The 23856-nt window shown below is 42.6% G+C and overlaps 1 protein-coding gene across 4 annotated transcripts in view; it reads left to right on the top strand.

Annotated features, from left to right (window-relative positions):
• EMID1 (EMI domain containing 1) overlaps positions 1 to 23856 on the top strand; it is a 543734-nt gene that overhangs the window by 236154 nt on the left and 283724 nt on the right. For all 4 annotated transcript variants that reach the window (XM_078667173.1, XM_078667172.1, XM_078667170.1 and 1 more), the window contains exon 4: positions 10321 to 10407. In XM_078667173.1, coding sequence (XP_078523299.1) covers positions 10321 to 10407 — 87 coding nt within the window. The remainder of the gene's footprint in view (positions 1 to 10320; positions 10408 to 23856) is intronic.

Below are 23856 nucleotides of genomic sequence, written 5' to 3' on the forward strand. Positions count from 1 at the left end.
AAGTACACATTGATCTGCACAGAGTCACACACCTCCCAGCCAGCCACACACACACTCAGTCTCCCATACAAATACTTGGACAATCAATCAGTAACCCATATAGTTAATCATATAGCTACTGATCAACACATGCAGCAGTTTACAGAACAACAGACATAATGATGCACAAATTAAGACACTTTAGTCACTAACCCATGCACTCAGTGAGACACATTTAATCACTCACTCATACAGTCAGTCATGCACCTACTAAATCCTTCATCCAGACATTTATACATCCACTCATTCTTAAATATGTAAGACATATTTTAACTTTACAGAAAAATACAGTCACTGGATGTTGTCATCAGTGATGTCATCAGTGATGTCATTTGAGATGTCATCAGTGATGTCATCAGTGATGTCACTGACCATGTCATGAATGATGTAATATGTGACATGATCAGCAGTGGATTGCGGGTGCGCAATATATAGTTAGTACAACTAACTATATATGGAATTTCAATGGTTTTGTGTGAGTAAAATAAGGTTTTTTAAATGCTAATTCCTAACTATATATGGTGTATAACCTATGGTTTTTTCAGTGAATTTTCAAGGTTTTGTAAATGCTAATTCCTAACTATATATGGTCTATAACCTATGGTTTTTTCAGTGAATATATATATATATATATATCAACACCCAAAGAACGGGTCATTCCAGGAGTAAGCCCGTGGTCAGGTGGTGCGTTGGGCCGGTAGGCCCAACCCGGCTTTCCAATTCCATAACAGTTTCTCCAGATAAACGCACTCTCAAAGTTTCTGGTGCTCAAAAGAAAACTCTGTATTGCTCGCTACGCATTTCGACAAATTAATGTCTTGTTCACACGAACAGAGTAGCAACAAAAGCGTGCATATGTAGCCAAGGAAAGCAACAAAGGACTACTGTGTTTCGCTCACAAAAGCGGTCTCTAAATTTTCGGCCATCTTGTAACATATAAAAATGGGCTTAATATTAAAGCATATTCCTGTTTGCATAACTTTCTCTCAAAGAAATTCTAACAAATGCAGACAAATTCACATTTCATATTGTAAGTACCAAATAAATCAGTGAATAAATAAATACATTGATTACATTTCAAGCTCGCTAATGGCTAAATGTCTAAATATATATATTTACACATACATATATATGTATGTATATATATATGTGTGTGTGTGTATGTATATATATATATATATATATATATATATATATATATATATATATATTTGCAGATACAAGAAATCACGCGGCACACTTCTTGGCAGTGAAGATTTTTAGTTTATTTCACAGGTCTAGCGCAAAACTCCTACGCGTTTCGAACAAACGTTCTTGGTCACGGCAGTGTTCTACATTAGTCCTTTCTTACTTTCCACATTATATACTCTCTCCCTTTAACTTTCAGGGTGATGCACTATGGGCCTTGTAGTTGAGTCAAAATAACTTTATTGTTTTTTATTTTTGTTTGTAAGTATGTTTCAGCTGGGGGTTATTGTGGGGATGCTTATCTAAAGCGATACTCAGTAACACGTATAATCCTTTATTAGGAAAATCTTCACTGCCAAGAAGGGTGCCGCTTGATTTCTTGTATCTGCAACTAAACAGAGACACGCTCCCGGTCTCGAACGCGGGCACCGACATACTGAGTTCCCTCTGCGACGGTCCAGTGGAAGGTCCAGTGGAAGGCAGGAGCCGAAACGCGTAGACCGTCCATTTGATGCACGTTATTCTTTGCACTGGTGTGTAAATAAAACGCTGAAACTCATCTGTTGCTGTGCCGTGGTCTTTACTCTACTTAACGTGGGAAGAAGAAAGCTGTGGCTATATATATATATATATATATATATATATATATATTTGCAGATACAAGAAATCACGCGGCACACTTCTTGGCAGTGAAGATTTTTAGTTTATTTCACAGGTCTAGCGCAAAACTCCTACGCGTTTCGAACAAACGTTCTTGGTCACGGCAGTGTTCTACATTAGTCCTTTCTTACTTTCCACATTATATACTCTCTCCCTTTAACTTTCAGGGTGATGCACTATGGGCCTTGTAGTTGAGTCAAAATAACTTTATTGTTTTTTATTTTTGTTTGTAAGTATGTTTCAGCTGGGGGTTATTGTGGGGATGCTTATCTAAAGCGATACTCAGTAACACGTATAATCCTTTATTAGGAAAATCTTCACTGCCAAGAAGGGTGCCGCTTGATTTCTTGTATCTGCAACTAAACAGAGACACGCTCCCGGTCTCGAACGCGGGCACCGACATACTGAGTTCCCTCTGCGACGGGGACAGTTGAGAAGAAATATATATATATATGTATATGGAGGAGTGTGGCTCAATGGTTAGAGCGGCAGACCCTGATGCAGAGTTCTGGCCAGGGACCAGGGTTCGATTCCCGCCTCGGCGGGGTCTCGGGCTCAATTTCCTCAGACCTGTTAATCCTCGCCTCGGTGCCTATTCTAATCACGGGCCCTACACTGCAACTCTGGGCAATAGCTTGCTTAGCCTCCACACCGGCCCCAACGGCGCTAAGGATGCCTGGCTTCACCCTGGGGGTGCCCAGGAGTGGACACTTCACAAGGAAACCCAGGAGGGGTTCCACAGCGGTATGAGTATCAGCGCCAGGAAGCCGAATAGGCGATGCTTGTTTCCGGTCCAGGGAAGACATGGCTTGGCAGTTCGGGCTGGACTGTTCCCATGAGGCACAGGGTCAGACTGATTTGCATATGGCCATGTCTGAACTGGGGTGGCTGAGTGAGCTAAAGAATGGTGATGGATTAAACCCAGATCAGTTGACTGGGGGTGAGTGTTTGATTTGCTCAGGCGCTCCGTCCATCATCCCCTTTTGCATCGCTATATAAATTCAATTACCATAAAATACAATACCAGTAGAGTTTGCCAAAGTGAGTAACCAACATCAAAATCCTTCCCTACAAAGGTAAGGTGAGATTTCATGTTACCGAATACCTATCTGTAGGCTTTATTAGAAAGTAATGATAATCCACCCTTAATTGCTTTAACATATGCTTTTCCAAACCAATATATCAAGCCTGCAGCTTTTATAGTAACTGTTCATAATAAATAGGTCAGACCAATGGCATCTGAAATGTATTTTCCTAGTGAACCAACCATGAATATACCTGTAATCAATCAATCAAAGAGTTCTTGCAAAGAGCGAATTGTCCAGTCTAGGTCCTAATGCCCTTGGCCAAAGAGCCATGTCTTGAGCTTCTTCCTGAATTCTTCAAGTGAAGGACAGGTGCGTATGTGAAGGGGAAGGTTGTTCCAGGACTTGGCAGCGAGGTAAGAGAAGAAACTACCTCCGCAGCAGTTCCGGCAGATGCTGGGGTAGGCCCCAGCTAGGAAAGAGGAGCGTCGTTCCCTGGTGGGTTGATGGAATGTCAGGTGGTGGTTGATATAGGTGGGCCCGCAGGTTTTAACAAATGGGTTCACAATAAATAAGCTAGGCCTACTGGCTTTGTCATAACTTTTCTTAATGAGCAGTTTAGGTTTATAGTAATGGGCATAATGTTTCCCAGTGCACCAACCAGGCATATATCTTGACTCCATAACCAACCCAGACCTAGTGTTTTAAATGGAAGCCTTTCCACAAGGCAACCACCAGGCACACAGTCATGAAATTAAGAAAAGGTATACAGAATTACAGTTGCATATGCAAAATACTATCTCCCCCAACAGGGCCAAACACTGATTCTCACAGAGCAAATCTTCTAAATCCATGGTTTGTCACATGCGGTAACAACACTAAAACCCCTTTGCCTACTACAGTAATCTTTGAGATTCCATGTAAAAAAATAGCTATCTGTAAGATTTAATACAGAATATAACAATCCACCCATAAATTTATAGCGACTTTAACATACTATTTTCACCATAAATATGGCAGGTCCGATGCCTTTATGGTAGCATTTCATAATAAAGAGATCAGGGGTGGAGCTGCGATCATTTGTTGACACCATAACCAACTCAGTCCTGTTGTATTGGGTATAAGATTTTTCACAAGTCAAAAAGTGCAATGCAATTACTCATTTTAGTGGAAGCACAAATCATTTCAGCCTATTCAAATCATCTTCCAGTAGTACTGAAAGTTCTTTTTTGATAATCACATTAGGTCTGACGACAGCTGTGCTGTCAAGCTAGACCTAATAATTCATGTAGATTAGTGAGCCCTGGGCATCCCATATTGCTCTTACACAGCTGCACTCTGAAGTCTCAAGTTATTGATTGGAGCAGAAGGGGAGTGTGCTGGTACTGGAAAATAGCAATTAATTCCTCATGACTTCCTTCCTCCCATCTGTGCTGCTGCCAAAGAAAAACAAACACTGTAAATGATCACCTTATCCAAGACACTTTAACAGTATTACAGTGCCATTTGTGTGCCCCCGAAAAGGCAAGCGGTATCCCATTGAAGCTTTAATTTCTCTAGACAGCCATACTGCTTCTGGCTCAGGCAGCTATAGAAACACACAAAATACTCACAGGTATGGAGGGGAGCACTTTGTTTATGGAAGACACAACTTCTTCCCAATAAAACATGTACACCTCCCCACCGACATGTGAGTAGAGGCAAATCCCCTCTCCTGTACTACTCCTAAAAGCTCTTTTTTAGGTTGATCACATAAGTCCTGGTGACAGCTATGCAGTCTAGCCAGACATGAACAGTCTTAACCTACATAATTTGTTCCGTGTGAAGCATTTATGTGATTTTTTTTTAAACATTTTGTGAAATTCAAATATACTTCAGTAAACCTCCATTCAGCAACCTCTTCACACTCTCATCAAAAGATATCATTTTACATTTCGGCAACACACTGGTGCTGAAAAGTGCATAATGCCCTTAATAACAGCAGCAGGAGATGAGCAAGTTGGCCCATTCATTGCTTTCGCATGCTATTACCACCAGGTCCCACCAGCTGATAAATTGCCTGTGCAAAAGTGTGCACTGTGGGATTATAGCGTGTATTATACCAATGCTAATTACAGTAAAATACTGTTTACATGAGTTTTTCCCCATTTTCTTGTGTATATATCATAATTGGGTGTGAAGATACATCTCATACTAGGCACAAATATTTGAGCTGGGGTGTTTTGACACTCGTTCTTATTGCAAGGGTCAAAGTTAAACCATAATTCTAATTTTCTGCACGTTTCCACTAAAGATTCTGTGTGGTCGAGAGTACAAAGCACACTCACAAACCAAAGGGCCTTGGCTTTCTGCTCCGTTAGGATTACAAAGGTATGTTTTATTTCTGCATCGGACTTGTCTAGAATGTATCTTCATCTTCTGCTATCCTTGAGGTGTTCTCTTTTAGATTACCACATGGTAACTTGGTCATATATTCCAAAGAATAACAAATTAAAGCCATGAACTATAAATTTGGGCGTTGTGTTGAGCTTTTCCCCAATCACCCATCATCATGTTCCCTGGGTTCCTATTTTGCATCTTTTTGCCCTCTCTCTTCCTCACCCCCTTCGGTTCTCTCTTTACCTCGACTCTTCTTCTAGTTCACTCCTTACCTTTACATTTGTACCCCTCTCTCCCCCTAGCTCACATTTCCTTGCTTCCCTCAACGATCTATATCAACTCTCTCTTTCTATGTCTCTTCTTTCTCTGTAAAATTCTCACTGCTGTCTGTGGACCTTCCTCCTTCAGCCTTCCCCATCTCTCTGCATCACATATTTCGATATACACAGTCGCATACAAATATACTAATCATCAAAGTAAAATACAAAGATTTAGACATTAAAAGCAAGCACACCACATTAAGCCCATAATTAGACGCTTGTTCTATTCAGCTCCAGCCATGCTAGCAATAAATTCAACGTTCTACCTTTTCCTCGAGCCACTGTTTTGGACCATTTCCTTTCTTTTTCTTGGTCTCTGACACTTCCCCGCCCCTCTCTCCCTCCCACATCACTCTTTCTACCTCTGTGTATTTATTTTTCTCCTTCCCCTATACCTCTGAACCTAAGCAATCTCTTTCTGTCACTGTCTTCCTTACCTATTGTTCGTTCTCCCTCTGCCACAACCCACTCTTTGTACCCTTTTCATTGACTACCTCTTGCTGAGTCCCACTCTCCACCTCACCATTGCCTGCCTATCGGACCTTTATCTACGTAACCTATCTTTACCTGACATCTACACCGTTCTCGTTCCACTAATCTCTTTCTCGCTCTCTCTGTCGCTAGCCATCCTACTTCCATCTCAGCCTCACCCTCGTCTAACATTCTGTAAACCATACCTATTTCAAATTCTTCTCTCTACCTCTCTTTCAAGCACTCCTCTTCTCCTAATTCTTTCCTTTTACAAAGCAATGGTTGCGGTCACAGCATGGCTAGAAAAGTAGAGTATCAGAGAGGAGGAGATGAGAGAAGGGAATTCAGGAGAAATTCACTAGATGGAAAGATGTCCTCACAATAGTATTTTGCGGAATGCCTGTTATGAAGCACGATATATGTACTATTACACAAATAAAGCAAGTGTAACAACATTTTCAAGGCCATTGTGCGTGTGTTGTTTTATACAATTCTGATAATATCTCTTTGGCCTTATTTTTCCTCAAACGAAGGAATGTCTTTTGGTTAGACTTTGGATTCCATGTAAAACATTGTTAACAGAACACAAAAAACAACTAAAGATCCAAAGATGAAAAAACTGCCTTTGTTAATGCATGTTTTAGACATTGAAGTAATAGTCTTAGCCAGCAGTCAAATAAACTGATACATTATTTATCCCAAGATCCATGTTGGTTCTATGCAACCCTTAGTTTACTTCATGATCTTCCAAATATATGGGGTGGTTATATGTCAGAACATCGAGCACCAAAAAATTGTGCTATCAGAAGTAGAGACTGATTATTCTTATCTCTACATCTACGTCATTAGGGTATATACAAATAGTCAGGGTACAAACGTGTGGATTTAAGCATAGTAAACCTATACCTAGGCATCCTTATCTACACAACATTTTGGCAGTCGATATTCTGGCTGAGATATTTTACAAACAAAATATATTCTGGAAGCACACCATTACAGACTCTAACCATCTAAAGCCCAAGCCTTTAGTATCAGACAAACATCGTGAAGATTTCCGAATCTCCTTCAATGCAAAATCTCGAGGCAAAAATAAACACCAACCAAAACATTCATCATCGATTCTGATAGCAAATTCCAGACTACATGCCTATTCACACCCTTCAGAATGATCCACCCCTCGCCCAAGTGAAAAAAAAGAATTACAAAAAATCAGTGCCTCCAACCAGTTGATAGAACTATGTGAGGCATCGGGGATCAAGGAGCACATTAGCAAACCTGCTCCAGAAATCTAAACACTAATTGCTCTCTGTCTCAGGATGCGGTACTAGATAGTCTGAAACAGGCCTTCGCACTCCTGATACTCAAAAAGCCTCAGTTACGGTTGTATGACATTACAACGCATACTTTTACAACGCATGCCCTTACAACGCAGTTTTTACATCACAACATCCTTTACATCGCATGATTTTACATCACATGTCAATGCAACACATTTTTAGAAACTACCTTTACAACGCATTCCATTACATCGCATTATACATTTACAACACATACCATTACAATGCATACCATTACATCGCATTTAAGGTAAGTGTTGAATAGTGTAGGAGTAATAATTACTATTCTAACTCCAGTGAGTGCAACCGTAGGGTAAGTGTTGGATAGTGTAAGGGTACTATGCTTTGTAATGGTATGCGTTGTAAAGTCTTGCGATGTAATGCCTGCGTTGTAGTGACATGCGTTGTAATGGTATGCGTTGTAGGGACATGCGATGTAATGCCTGCATTGTAATGGCATTCAATGTAAAGGATGTTGCGATGTAATAACTGCATTGTAATGGTAGTGCGATGTAAAAGTTGTGTTGTAAAGGTTGTTTCCCTTCAGCTACACAATTGACCCTACCAATCAACCACATCCCTAAGTTAAACCGCCACTTCCCAAGGATGTTCTTCAAAGTGGACTTCGTGAACCAACTTGGAGAATTGCAAGATACATAATGATGCCAGACGGATTTCATGTCTGATAAAACTGTGACCAAGGGGCACATTGCTTTTCCCTGGACAAGGCTTAAACTCCACATTTTGCTTGAAGATAAGTTGGTACCCAAGGAGTTACAAACGAGTGAAGTGCTTGCCTGCACAGTGAATGCTGGTACCAGGGTACTCAGTAGGCTGGAAAGCTAGTACTGGGTTAGCTAGTAGGGAGTCTAGTGGGTCTAGAAGGAGGTCATTTGGGCTAGTAGACGGTGTCTTAAGGTGAATTCCATTGAGGAAAAGCTAAAGATTTATTAGAGCTCAAAGTAAGGGTTGGATGGATAGCAGGGATGATTTCCTGACACTTGAGGGTCAGCAGTCCAGCTCTGATGGCTGGCTGTAGCGCTCTTTGAGGTTGTGTGAGGGGCCTTAAGAGAGTGGAGGAGGCCCCAGAAGATGTGGGGCTATTAGAGGGGGGCTTATTGGCTATAAGGGTTGCATCATATGGGCTGTGTACGCTGGTAGTGATAAAGTGAGGGTCAGGTATGGGGTTTTGGGAGTTCAGGCAAGGGTCTCACAGAAGAGGGTATGGGTCTCTTGTGTCCTCTGAGAGCCAACAGAAGGATCCTTATGGTGGGCTCAGGGGACGTTAGCAGTGCCTGGGGAGAGTGAGGCCAAGTTGGATTGCTGTGGAGGTCTGAGCACCAACACAATGTGTCTGAGCGCTAGTCGGGCGGATCTGAGGGTCAGTGATAAATGAGTATGAGTAGGTGAGAAGATGAGTATCAGCTGAAAGTTTCTAATGACTAACTGTTGGTCAATGAGCAATTTCTTAGGACCAGATGAGGGTTTCTCGGTATTTAGGTATGATTGGCTGAAGCTTAGCTTGGGACCTTTTGGGTTTTGCCGTGGTCTTTAAGGGTGTCTTAATAACGGCTGGCTGAATGTTTATGAGGGCTGTATGACGGTCTATGGCAAGCTGAAGTAATGTCACATCCACCTAAGGGAACATCAGAATCAACAGACGATGTGTGATGGTGAGCTTAGGACCCAATTTGACATCTGGCTATGGGTGACTGGATGACAATTGAGGAACCACCCGTGGCCAAATAAGTAGCTCTAAGGGATGTAAGAAAAAATACTTGGGAGTGGATGCCAAACAGAGGGGTTCTGACAGAGGAAAGAGGAGTTCTGCGGTGTGACCGAAGTCCCAGCAGCAGGTCACGTCCCAGCCCTCCAAGCAGGCCCTTGACCCTATTTTCCCTTCTAAATATGTTGGTTAGTGCACAGAGACCCTGGAGCAGCCCCCTGCACCTCCCTTCAGGGGTAAAGGGCACTCTAGCAGAGCCCTCTCTCCCACACTTGCATGCATAGCCTGGATCGCTCTGGGTCCCCAACAGTTGGATCCTGCCCCCATGTTGGGCTTTCTGGTGCCCCCTGCCACACATGTTGCATCTGTGAGATGAGTTTGCATTGCTACTGTGTCTGCTGTGCATGTGAGGAGAGTGTTCCATGCTGTTCCTCTCCTGCCCAGCTCTGTGTTTTAGGGGATGCTGACCCTGATGCTGCTGTGCCTCTTATTTGTGCTTCAGGAAGGCTTGCACCACTACCGACTCTGTGGGTGTATCCTGCAATCTTTGAATCTCTTTGGCTACAAACACCTCTTAACCTCGAATATGCAGCGCTGTCAGTATTTAAAATCCCCCTTTACAATATTTTAGGAGGTTAATCGAGTTGGTCAGGCCTGGACAACGTTTTTGTTACTGAAGTAGGGGTACATTTTATATCCTTCAAAATCTGAAGCCCACTGTGCTATATTCATGATTCACATTACAATGCAATCCAGAATGTTACTACATCCCCAGCTGGTGGAGGCCCCATGACAGTGTCTGGGCACCACTGTCCTAAGGAGATGAAGACTCTGGTCTGTCAGTCATGGATTCTGGGGACAAACACCAGCATGTTGGAACTCTGGGTCTGTAAGCAGGCCTTGGGTCAGTCAGAGACTGGGAGGGCCTGGCTAAGTGAGTGCAGTTGAGTCATAATCCAGCCAGTAGGCTTTAGGTCATTAAACAGAGCTTGGATCAGTCTCCAGCCGGCAGAGTCTAGGCCCGTGAGTGGGGCTGGGGCCAGTCACCAGATGTGAGCCACCGGGTCAGTAAGGGGGGGGGTGAAGCTGCTGATACTCAGTGACCTTAAAGAAGAATGTACTGCAGGTGGGGTCCTCAAACAGCAGGAGCTAATTTCCTACTATCTACTTTGCAGACACGAGCAGGTATGCAGAAGTCCAGGATTCAGGACGACCCAGCACCGCCATCAGGAGGTTCCCCCACCGACCAGCAGCCTACGCAGGTAGGTTTAATGACATGCATTCCAAAAAAGGGGAAGCTGGGACCTCAGCCGTTCACACTGCCGCTGGTACCTAGAAGGATGGTGTGTAATTCTGGAAAAACAAACCTGATGTGACCTGTTCTGGAGAATCTTTCACCACAAACTTGTTTTCTCCACAAATTAATGGCATTCACAGATTCTTTGGTGATTTTGGTGAATGCTCTGCATGAAGAACAAGATTTGGCAAAGCCAACAGGTCTGAGTTGGCTGTCGGCCTCTTGGTTTTGTCAATGTTTGTTTTGGTTTGGCATGGTTTGGTAAAACATTGTTTGTTGGGCGGGACGTCAGGCCATCGTCAATAGTCAAACAATCCTTGGTTAAAAGCAGAAAATAGGTTTTAGTTTTCAAACAGCACACATTACCCTAGTAATATCTGGCACTCAAGGGAACTACTTTATTTGTGGATGTGCTCCTTGTGAAAGAGTTGTATTCCATTACTCACAGTGAAGTTAGCCAATGGCTGTAGTGGGCTGACCCATGCTGTATGCTGTTGTGAGCAGAAGGAAAATGTGAATGACACCGCAACAGACCAATGAACAAAGAGTGTTTGCTGAAACTCCCTATAACTATATTATATATTTTGTAAAATCAAAAGGTCTTCACTAACGCCATACCTAAAATTCCTTCCAGTACTTTTTCTCCAGGCGTACCCAGATCCCCTGTTTGCCCTTTATAGAGGCAGACCCATATCCCAGACTTCTTTCCCAGCTATGACCTCTGACTTGTTTCTCAGGGAAATAATTTCCACTTTTCATTCCTCAACTACATCCCTGTTCCTATACCCAAACTGGTACCTCTCCTTCTTCCTTGGCAGTTTTTTTTCTTGACCTCACTCTCAACCACACGTATACCATAGCACCCCTGCACCTAACGAAAGCATATATACATACTCTTTTACCCTTGTACCTCCACCCCTACCTATACTTTGATACCTAGACCCTAGCATATCTGTCCATAATTTTCCCCTAGTACCTCTCCCCTTCACCAATTCCTTGACACCAATACCCTACTTAAATCCTTGTACCTCGATCCCTAACCATTCTCTTGCATGGCAACCCGTACCCTAACCTTATATATACTTTAACACCTCTATCCTTACCTGTACTTTATTACATCCATCTATATTCTAGTACCTCTATCTCTGTCTTTACCCTAGCACCGCTACCCAACTACATTCAATTGCCTATCTTTTCGCTTTGACTTTATCCTGCACCTCTACCTCTGTCTGCCAACATCCTTGAACCTCTACGCCTGCTTTTACCCTAGTACCTTTACTACCTCCAGTCTCTACCTGTACCATAATACCATAAAACATTAGCCACTACCATTACCCTAGATTACTCCTTCCCTTCTGTCCCTTTTCTACTTACCGGTTTTCGTCTTCCATTTTTCCCACTGCCTTTTTCCTGAAATGTCCTCCAATTTTTAAAGTAAATGGCTTTTCTAATTTCCAATATTCTCAAAAATGGAGTTTCACTAGCTAGTGATTGTCAGGCTGCTGTTCTCCATTGTATTTTTTCTCCAAAATGAGGTAGGCCCCCTCTAAAAGTATAAAGCACATTAGCACCACAGGGACTTGTTGACTTTCAATACCAATCAAAGCTTAAATAGACATGTAGCAGATTTGTAGCAGGAAACCTTTGCAGTTCCGAGTGTTGGTTCAAGTATCACGTCTATTCTTTACACACTTCTATAGCCCCTTGGTGTAGACACCGAAGAACATGTTTGCATCTCATCTGATGGGTTACATGCACTACTATCACTCCTAGCACATGCTATATGAGTACAAGTGAACATCCAGTGCACAAAGTCACAGACTGATGCAACACCCACACGTGCCCTTGGCTTCCTCTTGAGATTCAGCATGTTTTCAGGGGAAGTATTTCTGGATCCTTGTCACGGATGTTTAAATTACATCTCTCAATTTATCCTACAGCAGCACAATGGCGTAAATAATCATTGCAGCTGTTACGGATTTAGGGTCCGTATCAATGTTTCTCTGAAAATCTAGCTTCAATGCATTGTGAAAATGTTGTATTTATTTAAGGCGGCCCACGCCAGATTACATGTTTAATGTACAACAAACTGACAGTCAGAGTGGTGAAATCTTGAAGCTGGATGGCAGCTACAAGGCTCTACTGGTCTGTAGCAACCTTTCTATGGTGACCAGGAGGTCACCGGTGGTCACCTAAGACAGGATAGCATGGGCACTATGATTGTGAGCCTTTTGTGATTATCCCAAGACTGGAGAAACATGCCTATAACGAACTGAAGGTCTGTAATCTCCTGGGCAGGAGCAGCCTGTCAAAAGTAATCAATCTCTCTGGAGACTGATGGTCTGATGCTTCCTGCTGGCACAACCTGTACCTGTTCATGGCCAGTGTGGGAGCAGCCTTTCCCTAGAGGAATCGAGCAGTTATGAAACTTAAAGCCCCATGTCTTCAAGGAGCAATATCTCTTGATGAACTAGAACATACCTGTAACTACTCCCTTGTATGATTTATCATTCCTCTAAGCTCTCATCTGTGTTCAGAGCTCTGTTGCTTTCCATTTAGGTATGCACTACAGTCCATATCTAAATGGGAAGAAAAAGAGCGTAGTACCTTTACAAACATACATGACTCTGGTGATCAGCTGTTCCCAAGAACTGATCCAGCCTGGCCCTGGGATCCGTGAGCCTTAGAGTTACCAAGTACTAGAGCAGCATGTCGTACGACTAGTGTCTTTTTTTGTGGCTGCCTACAGTGTCACAGATGGTGAAACTAGACATCTAGGGCAGGAATGCCCTGTCCCTGTTGATGTGGGTCCCCAGAAAAGGATCATCCGGTCCATTTTGATGTGGTACCTAGGAATGGAGCACCCTGTCCTGATGAGGGGGTATCCAGTGCTGGAGTATCCTGACCCTATAAATATAAGGCTCTGTGGTTAACAAGAACTGACACAGGCTGCTCTTAGTGATATCTATCAGGGACGGTTACCCTAAATGTGACCCTACCAAATAGGTAATATATGGTAAAACAGAATGGGAAATAGTGGAACTGATGGTCATTAGGGCTATGGTTATACAAAATTTTAGGATTTTGACCACACATTTGTGAAGTCTATGGTCACATGGGACTGGTGAATATTTACCAAATTTATGAGTGTAAATTACTAAAGCCAAAAGGGATCAGTAGTAAGACAAGCACCACACATGGACAACTGCTGGTACTGCAACAAACTCCTTTTCGGTTTAAGTGATTTAAAATAAAACCCCTTAGGAAATAATATTACATTAAATTAAAGTATTTCAAATAGATAAAAATATAAATAAATGTAATTTAATGTTTAAAAAGTTCTTAAAAGAAAACACATTTTTTACATAATTTACATTCGTTTAAATCATTTTCAAAATCCCACTTAAGGTAAACAAATACAGTTCTATTATATATTCATTATTGAATGTGATATACAGAATTAATTTAAAGTAGTATAATTATATTTTAACAAAAACTATTTTCAGATTGTTTATTAAATTTAACAAAGATTAATATAATATGTTAAAATAAAAGAACATTTTAAAAAAAAATGTTTAATGATTTTCAAAATGAAAATATATTCATTCATATTTTTTAATTATTTTTAAATACTTTAATTTAACATTATTTCTTTGGGGTTTTATTTTATGTCCCTCCAACGCTGACCTTCCTAGCTGGAAGTTCCAGGGCTCAAAAGCATGCAGCCTATGTGGGTCACCAACAAAGACTTTATACATCAAATATGTATTTGCCCAGCCTTAGGCCACTATCGCCGTCATTTGTTGAGGAGACATTTTAATGAAAGAGGCATCTGCACCTGCAGATCTGCCATAATAAAAAGTCTGGACTCAAAGGACCCACAACTAATCTGCCAGTTGATAAAAAATTTAATTTGTTATAAGAAATTAACGACACAGTGATACCGGTCATTGCGTTGTTTAGTGGACTCTCCCTGTCTTTTAACAGTCAAAACATTGTAAATAGCAATAATTAATTCGATTTTAATATATTGAACAAAAACTGTGGTGTTTTAGTTGTTTCAACTAACATTTATTTTTTAAACTGAGATATTCACAAGCGTATCATGTAGCTACAATGTATCTTATGTACTGGAATATTGTGTGGGTTTAATTAACTATACAATAAAGAATTTCTTACTCATTATTGAATGTGATATATAGAATTATTTAAAAGTAGTATAATTATATTTTAACAAAAAATTTAACAAAGGTTAATATATTATGTTAAAATAAAATGTAAAGATATATTTAACATTTTTAAATGCTTTTCAAAAATGAAAATATATTCATTCATATTTTTTAAATATTGTTAAATAATTTAATGTAACATTATTTCTTTGGGGTTTTATTTTATGTCCCTACCTCCATTATTTTCTATGGGAGCATGTTGCAGTACCAGTGGTATGCCTTGTGTGGTGATGGATTTACACCAGCTCTCAACTGAAGTACATTTATTATTGTTTTGGGTCAGTTTTGGCTGTGGAACTTTAGATGTGTTGTTTGTGAATTGCCGCGGGCTTTCTGTTCCGTGGGTAGATGCATGTCCCTACCTAACCCCTTCGCTTAACCACCCTAAGCCCCTCCTTATTCCTCTCTAATCCCTTCTCCTTCATTCATAAGTGTTCCCCATTTTCCAGCCACTCTCCTATGTACCTCTTATATTTACTACTAAAATGTATACTTATGTGTGCCGAGACTTCTCAGTCAGGCCAGAGATCTCAACACAGAAAGAAATAGGAGAGCCAGAGGCAGACCTCTGCACATAAGTTTATGATTAGTGTTTTGTAGCATGTTATTAGTACTATAGTAGTACTACTACACATACTAAAAAGTACACTTTGTGAATAGGCCCCTAAGTATCCACTAGAGAGCATCAGTGTATTAATGTATAACCACATTTCGAAGTGTTGTAAAGAGTTCGGCCAGCAGCATTGGTCTGCTGCTCTAAAAAAGAGTTGGCAAAGTCCATGTGTCTGGCTAAAATATTTCTAAAAGCCTCCCGCAGCGGAAAAACAGATCAAACAAGCAGTTGTAATGCAATAGGTCTCACAGTTATGTAAGTTTAAGCTATTGGCATTGTAAATGACAATGCCTTTTATTTATGTTTTAAAAACGAAAACAAAAATAAAAGGCATTGTTATTTGCGATGTCAATAGCTGAAACTCACGTTAATGTGAGACCTATTGCATTGCAAATGCTTGTTAGATTAGTGAGTTGAAAGACTCCCTTTCGGGCCGCACGGCAAGCAAAATAAATAAACAAGCTGCTACTGACTTATGAAGGAGAAGGTGTAACACCACAAGTAAAAGATCCAGTCCTCATGGGAGGTAACAAATGGAGACAGGGCGGTAACAAAGAGGGACTAACAAACCTTTTTATTAATCGGAAACCAGCTTTTACCAAGGACAATGACACCAGTCAATCAAAAATATGGCGGAGAGAAGGCGAGGCTTCCACAGCATACTCAACTACTGCATGCCTCGCAGAACGAACAGCGCACGCGCGCTGCCGCTAGGCTCGACCTAAAAACTGTTGTGCGGTTCGACATAGCCTGTGCTTAAGTCTCCATTTTAAACTATACATTTAACTTGACATCTTTTCTAATGCTGACTTTTTACATGGTTTGCACTTACACAAAAGCATACTTTTATAGAAATTGTTCCGCATGTAGCACATTTCTTAGTAGGCATATTATCATGTTGTTTGTACACTTTGTCCTAGGCTAGGTACATTGAACACGATGCCCTTGCATTTGGTTGTACGGTTGGAGACAGCTCTGAGTCTCAGGACAAACACATTAGCGCTACAACTTTGACACAGTGCGATTGGAACAGTGCTTTTGTTATACAAACCACCTCTCAGCCAAATTTGGCAGAGGAGCCCTTCTTCGGATTATCCTAGAATACTGTGCGATGTGACTGAGATGCAGCCCTATTGACTCTATCTTCATCCGGCAAAGGATGGTAGCCTGCTCTTCACCAGATCAGCTTCCTGATACATAATACAAAGGTATGGGGGTTGGGATGTCCCAAGAGATCTGGCAGAGGATACTCTCTCTATGCCCCACTAGTATAGGTAGTATTAGATAGGAATATGAATATAATTATATATTTATACTATAATGTCATAGTGGTTGAACTGTTTATCTTTTTCACCATTCTTGTAATGCTGGTTACAATGCCATGTTTTATCCAACTAATAATTGCAGCTCATGCTTTTTACACAAGAATACAATTCTTTCAATAACACTTTGAAAAGCCAATTTGTATCTTTCTTGTGTCTCCCTTGGGCATGCCTGAGTAACAATGAAAGGGTAGTTCTGTTTCCACGATTTCCTTGGAGAATTAGAATGGTCATGTTCTAAGGTTGCAGATACCATCTGGTGCCCTGTTCAGTTTAGAGGTTCAGATGGGGCACTGTGAGGTAGCTATGAATTGGGTCAACATACTCTGAAGATATTTGTGGACTTAGTCCCAATATTCTGGCGGTTATGTTGTCCGTATATACAGTCCTACTCAATTCGTAGGAACCGTATGACAAAACAATTGCTTTCTGCTTACCGCGCATCAATGAGGATGTGGCCTCATGGCTAGAGTGGTTGACCTCGAAGTTGGGGAACCGGTTTCAAGTTTCGTCAGGGGTGCAGTACATCCTGTCCTTCTGGGCATATCACGTACTCTCCCGTGCCTTACAAAATGAATGTGTCCAAATGTTACGCAACTGGTGCTCATGTAAAGCACTCTGATACCTTCGGGTCGAGTTTGTGCAATATAAAACTTTTTTTTTTAAATGAGAAAATAATTTATTCCATGATGATTCAGTGAAGTTTTAAAATGTAAAATAGACCCTAATGCACTGCAATGCAAGCACTCCACATGAGGTGAGTGAGTAATACTCCCGTAGGGCGGACCCAAAGCCAATTCAGCGTTCTTGTTAAAGAATTGTTAAAATTGGTCTTCTTATAGCTGCGCTGTTAATCCAGACCTAAAAATACAGCCTCAGATGGTGCTTTGGGGTGGATGAGTGTATACATGATCTTTGTGATTATGTATAGTCTTCTTCAGGAGCTGCAGTAGTTGACAACAGTCACTCTTCATGTTGATTTTGAGCACCTTTGGCCCATGGTGTGGTGGTACTTTGAACCAGAGATAAATGAACTTGGGTACTTGTCTGAAGGCGACAGTTAAGCATTGCCTAGACTGGTCCTGAAGTTCCTTCAGGCTGAGCCCTCAAAGGGCTTTTTGGCAGAGACTCACTGTGGGCTGGACAGATTCCTCGTCTCTCACGACGACTCAGAAGATTTTTTCACATGGTAGACATTGAGGGAACATTCCAGGAAGCAATCTTGTTCTCTCAATTCTGGTTCTAGGTGTCAAAACTCTTGACACTTAAATGTTTTTAGTCTTTTGCCAACTGATACCCTACATGCTGCACAGGTTGCTTGTACAAACACCAGTCCTCCTTACAGCCCCTACTGCTTTATGGGTGCAATGCTTGGAGGTCACCGCAATAAGCTTCCATGGGCTCTTCGGCCATACTCAAGAGATTCATAAAGCCGAACTGGTGGCTCTGAGTTCCTTCACTGATGATACTGTCTGAGCACTATATTTAACATGGTCTGCTCCTTCAGGGATTCCGGTCATGGCACACAGTACAAACCACCCACAACAGGCAGAAGATCCCTCTCTTCCTAAAACAGTGACAGGCGTGTCAGGGGAGATACCTTTTTATCCTCCAAACAATCTTGAATCCATCAAAGACTCTGAAGGCTCCTTCTATTGCTAAATAGGCAAGTTACTTCAAATATGTTCAAGAAGACAACCTGCAAAAATAGGCCTCCATCTGTTGAGGCTAATTACTAAAAGAGATCGCATACATGGTTAGAATAATTTTAGGATCTGCCAATGTCGATAGCAGTGTGGGTGTAGAGGTAAACTACATTTATTATCCTCTCAAACTCATTTTCATAAACATTTTGTAAAATCACAATTTAATAATAGACGTGTCATCCAAACATTCTTATTGTGTTACAAAACACATCTTGTTCGAAGACTCCAATGTGATGGTGTAGTGTAGTTCCTATTATCCCAATAGGCTCTGCGCATTGGAATAATACCTTCAATAGTATAGGCCTAGACCAGACGTTAACTAGGTCTACTACTGTCGATATTAGACTTAAAGTTTTGGGTTTGCCAGCTAGCTCAGAGTTCACTAGAAACTTTCTCGAATAGGCAAGGAGGAGTTGAACCTCCCTGGATAGACAAGAAGGGATTTAGTTTCTGACAACCATAGAACATGACAACTTTGCTCTCCCCTAATCAAGAGTGTATCTCGAGAGTCGTGTGAACAAAAGGCAATTTATTTTACTCAGTCAGTACGTGCATTCTTAGTCTCATCAGTTTGTAGAGAAAAGGAAGAGACGGGCGTGTTCAAGAAAAGATGTTATTTATTGATCAGTCTCTTTTCTCATACAAGAGAAATGGATCGATATTATTGCAATACTTATGGTTAAGTAAAGTGCATACATTAAAAGCAGAAGTATAAAATAATACTGTAAAAACATTGATATGGTTTCTAAGCCATATGAAGGTTTAAAATGAATAAAATATATTACATACACATATACATTTGGTTAATCGTACTCAACTGGTGTTTCTAGCTACGCCTACCCCGTGTATCTGACCTAAGCCTAATACGTGGGCGGGAATAGAAAGTTACAGTTTACGTTAAGTTTGTTTTGCCAAGTGACTGACTAAAGAATTCTCTGTGAGGGGTTATTCAGTTCTGTACCTGGAATCTAAGATGGATGAGGGATGGTATCTCTCGTCTCTGGTCTCGATATTCCAGGCTGCCTGCGAGGGCTACCCGGAAGCGCCGGAGCTGGATTTCTCGGCAGGAGAAATAGGCAGCTGCTCGTTCTCAGCGCGTCAGGAAGGCGGGGCTGCGCCAGCGGGGTCTGCTCTGCTCTGGGCTTCGGCAAGTCTGGCTGCTCCGTTCTCGTCACCACCGCGTGTGTTTGCATAGGGCAATATCGGTAATATTTATACCTTTAAGGTGCCGAGATTCACGTAAGGATGGACATAGATACGTCAATAAGGATGTCATACGACCAGGTCGTTAGCACATTCTTTTGCTGAAGTTCTCGGTGAAATCAAAACAATGGCCGCAGGGTTTTTCCCAGGTTGTCATAGGTTTGATTTGTTATGAGAACTCCGTATGCCTTATCAGGGGCTGGAGGAATATCGCTTGTCTAATTAGATGGCAAGCGTTATGACCTAATCAGATAACACGTTCCTGTGCCGTAGTGTGGCTTTATCAGATAACGGTTCCTGCATCATGGGGGTTTTCTGCCTCATGGGATGGCTGCTAGTTAACTTGTTAGTTTGCTAACCAGAATAGGGTCAGGAATAGGGGGATCGATACAGAATCTATAGGAATACATCACACCCACTCCACGCTAACTATGGACATATTTACTAATCTATGCATAGTAAAACATACTATAGAGTAATGTGTATACCTTACCACCCCAAAATACATAAATGCATTTTGAAATTATCAAATACACGGAAACAATGCAGTCATATGTATAGTATGCACTCAAGCTGTAGGAAAATGCTAAAGTAATCACGCATTTGTATACATTATTGCTATTTTGTATATGAAAATTTACACATGAAATGGCTCTTAATACAGAAAAAAAGTTCGAGACCATTTCATCACAGAATAAAATATTTATGAACATACCAGCGGGCAGCTAATGTCTATAAACTATCTAAAATTAGAAATGTTAGTTCTCTAAGAATAGTTCTTACTTTAAGCAGAAGATAGTGTCCCGAAAAATATGCAAAAATATTTTGGGGCTGCTGAAAAATATGCTGTCCGTGAACTGGAGGGCAAATTGTTCATGCGACTGTATTATTAAAGTTGAAGGCCAAATTCAGGGAACGCCGTGTACGAGCTTGCTCAAAAGTCTCTATTTCTGCTCCGGTGAGAACATCATATCATTTAGACTCTCGAAAAAGTTGTCAACAGCTTCCTGGGAGAGTTCCACTAACTCGGAAATAGGTGTAACCATGCATTCGTGCGCATGATTGTCTCCATTGACATTCTGATTTGGATTGCTGACAGAAGGTCGTACCTGATCGATGCTGCTTTCATCTTGAACCTCACTACCCCTTAATCGTAGTGGTGAAGCTTCCACGAATGCCGTCATCAGGATTGGTAGCCGTTGAGGGCAGCACAAAGCATGAGCCTTTGTTGGACTCAACAATGTTTCTGCATCCATTGGCGCATCCAATTGTAGCGTCAGACAGGTGTCTAACACACATTCTTCTCCGCATAGCAGGCACCTTAATACAGGTAAAACACATCGTTGCCACATTGGTCGAAAGGATAGAAACCAAGTCATGTTCAGGTCTCTAAGCCGGGATAGTCCCAGGATTTTTGATATCCGGTCCCGGTATCCAATGGCTAGGATTGTTTCTTCCCTTGTCGCAGGTGTTTTGTCTGTGACATGGTTTGCCATAACGAAATATAAGGACTAGGAATAGGATTCCTGCAATTAGTCCCAAAATGAGAGGAAGTCCGCCAAAAATCGAATGGACGAAATCTGGAAAAATACCCAGTATGGCTTTGAATGGTGTTAATGCCATCGAAAATAGTCAAGTCAAGTCAAGTCAATAAATTTGTATAGCGCGCTACATACCCAGAGGGTCTCAAGGCGCTTGAGAGAGGGTGGGGAATTATTTATCAAATATCCACGTTTTAAGTTGCTTCCTGAATGCTAGGTGGTTCTGAGTAAGGCGAAGATGAGTGGGAAGTGAGTTCCATGTTTTAGCTGCCAGGTAGGAGAAGGATCTACCTCCCATGGTTGTTTTGTTGATGCGAGGTACAGTGGCAAGGGCTTGGTTGGAGGATCGTAGCTGGCGGGGGGGGTGTAGAAGGACAGTCGTGTGTTGAGGCATTCGGGTCCGATTTCATAGAGTGCTTTGTGTGCGTGGGTTAGGAGCCGGAAAGTAATCCTCTTATTGACGGGGAGCCAGTGGAGGTTTTTCAGGTGGCCAGAGATGTGTTCGTTACGTGGTATGTCTAATATGAGCCTGGCAGAAGCGTTCTGGATGCGTTGGAGTTTTTTCTGGGTTTTTGCTGTAGTACCGGCGTAGAGGGTGTTTCCGTAGTCCAGTCGGCTCGTGACCAGAGCGTGAGTGACTGTTTTTCTAGTTTCAGTGGGGATCCAGCGAAATGTTTTTTTGAGCATGCGAAGAATGTTGAAGCAAGATGAAGAGACGGCGTTGACTTGTCTGTTCATCGAGAGTGAGGAATCCAGGATGACGCCCAGGTTGCGTGCGTGGTCCGTCGGGATAGGTGCTTTTCCAAGGGCCTCTGGCCACCAAGAGTCATCCCAAGCGGAGGGGGAGGTGCCTAGGATGAGGACTTCTGTTTTGTCTGAGTTCATTTTCAGACGGCTGTGCTTCATCCATTCGGCTACTTCTTTCATTCCTTCATGCAGGTTGGTTTTGGCCGTGTTCGGGTCTTTGGTGAGTGATAGGATCAGTTGAGTGTCGTCGGCGTAGGAGATGATGTTGAGGTTGTGTTGGCGTGCGATGGCCGCGAGGGGGCTCATGTATACGTTGAAGAGGGTGGGGCTGAGTGAGGACCCTTGGGGTACGCCGCAGATGACTTCAGTGGCCTCTGACTTGAAAGGTGGGAGGCGGACTCTCTGTGTTCTTCCGGTGAGGAACGAGGTGATCCAATCTAGTGCTTTTCCGTGGATTCCGACGTTTCTGAGGCGTTGTAAAAGGGTGCTATGACAGACCGTGTCGAAGGCTGCGAAGAGGTCGAGGAGGATGAGGGCGACTGTGTCTCCATTGTCCAGTAGAGTTCGAATGTCGTCTGTAGCTGCGATGAGGGCGGTTTCCGTGCTGTGCTTGGCTCGGAAGCCGGATTGTGAGGAGTCGAGTGATTTGTTGGTTTCGAGGAATGCGGCGAGCTGGTTGTTGACCGCTTTCTCGATGACTTTGGCCGGGAATGGTAGGAGTGAGATAGGGCGGTAGTTTTTGAGTTCGGTGGGGTCAGCTGTGGGTTTCTTCAGGAGGGCGCTGAGTTCGGCATGTTTCCAGCTTTCCGGGAAGGTTGCGGAGTTGAGGGAGCAGTTGATGACGTCTCGGAGGTGCGGTGCTATAATGGAGTTTGCTTTGTTAAAGATGTGGTGAGGGCATGGGTCTGTGGGGGATCCTGAGTGGATAGAGTTCATCAGACGGATGGTGTCCTCAGTGGAGATTGGCTTCCAGTCATTGAGGGTGTCCAGGGGGGGTGGGGGTCCTGCAGGGGGTTGGGTGGGTTGGTCTTCGGGTCTGTTGTCGAAGCTGTTGTGGATGTCTGCGATTTTGTTGTGGAAGAATGAGGCTAGGGAGTCGCAGAGGGCTTGAGAGGGGATGATGTCGTTGGAGTTGGCCGAGGGGTTGGTAAATTCCTTGACGATGTTGAATAATTCCTTGCTGTTGTGGGCGTTGTTATCTAGTCGGTCCTTGAAAGCGGCTTTCTTGGCATTCCGGATCAGTTGGTGATGTATACGGGTGGCGTTTTTGAAGGCGTCCTTGGTGCTGGTGGTTGGGTCTTTTTTCCAGGCCCTCTCAAGGGAGCGGCAGAGTTTCTTGGATTTCTTAAGATCATCGTTGAACCAGGAGGCCTTTTTGCTGCCTAGTTTGATTTGTCGTTTTTTCAGTGGTGCTAAGATGTCGGCGCTGTTGGATAACCATTGGGTGAGGTTGGTGGCTGCTTGGTCTGGGTTAGAGGAGTGGGCTGGGGGGATTTGAAGAAGCGATGTGGAGATCTGGTCGATTGTGATTTTGTTCCAGTTTCTTTGCAGAGTGGGTTGGGGGTGGTTGTTGGGTGTGGGCTTGTTGTAGGTGAAGTGAACGCAGTTGTGGTCAGTCCAAAGGAGAGCTGTGGTGTGGCTGAAGGAGACATGTTTGCTGGAGGTGAGGATAGGGTCGAGTGTGTGACCTGCGATGTGGGTGGAGGTGGTGACAAGTTGTTTGAGTCCGAGGTTGGCGAGGTTGTCCAAAAGGGTGGTGGTGTTGCGGTCGTTGTTCTTTTCAAGGTGAAAGTTGAGGTCTCCCAAAAGGATGTAATCCTTGGAGGGGAGCGCGTGTGGAGTGATGAAGTCCGTGATGTCTTCACTAAACTGTGCGCGGGGTCCTGGTGGCCTGTAAAGGAGGGTGCCTCTGAGTGTGGTTTTGGGGTCAATGTGGATCTGGCAGTGAAGGTGTTCAGAGTTGGCGAGATTGACGTCAGAGCTGGTTGAGATGCGGATGGATTTCTTATGGACGATGGCGATGCCTCCTCCTGTGTGGCCGGTACGGTCCTTG

The sequence above is a fragment of the Lissotriton helveticus genome, chromosome 11, assembly GCF_964261635.1.
Source record: "Lissotriton helveticus chromosome 11, aLisHel1.1, whole genome shotgun sequence".
NCBI classification, from domain to species: domain Eukaryota; kingdom Metazoa; phylum Chordata; class Amphibia; order Caudata; family Salamandridae; genus Lissotriton; species Lissotriton helveticus.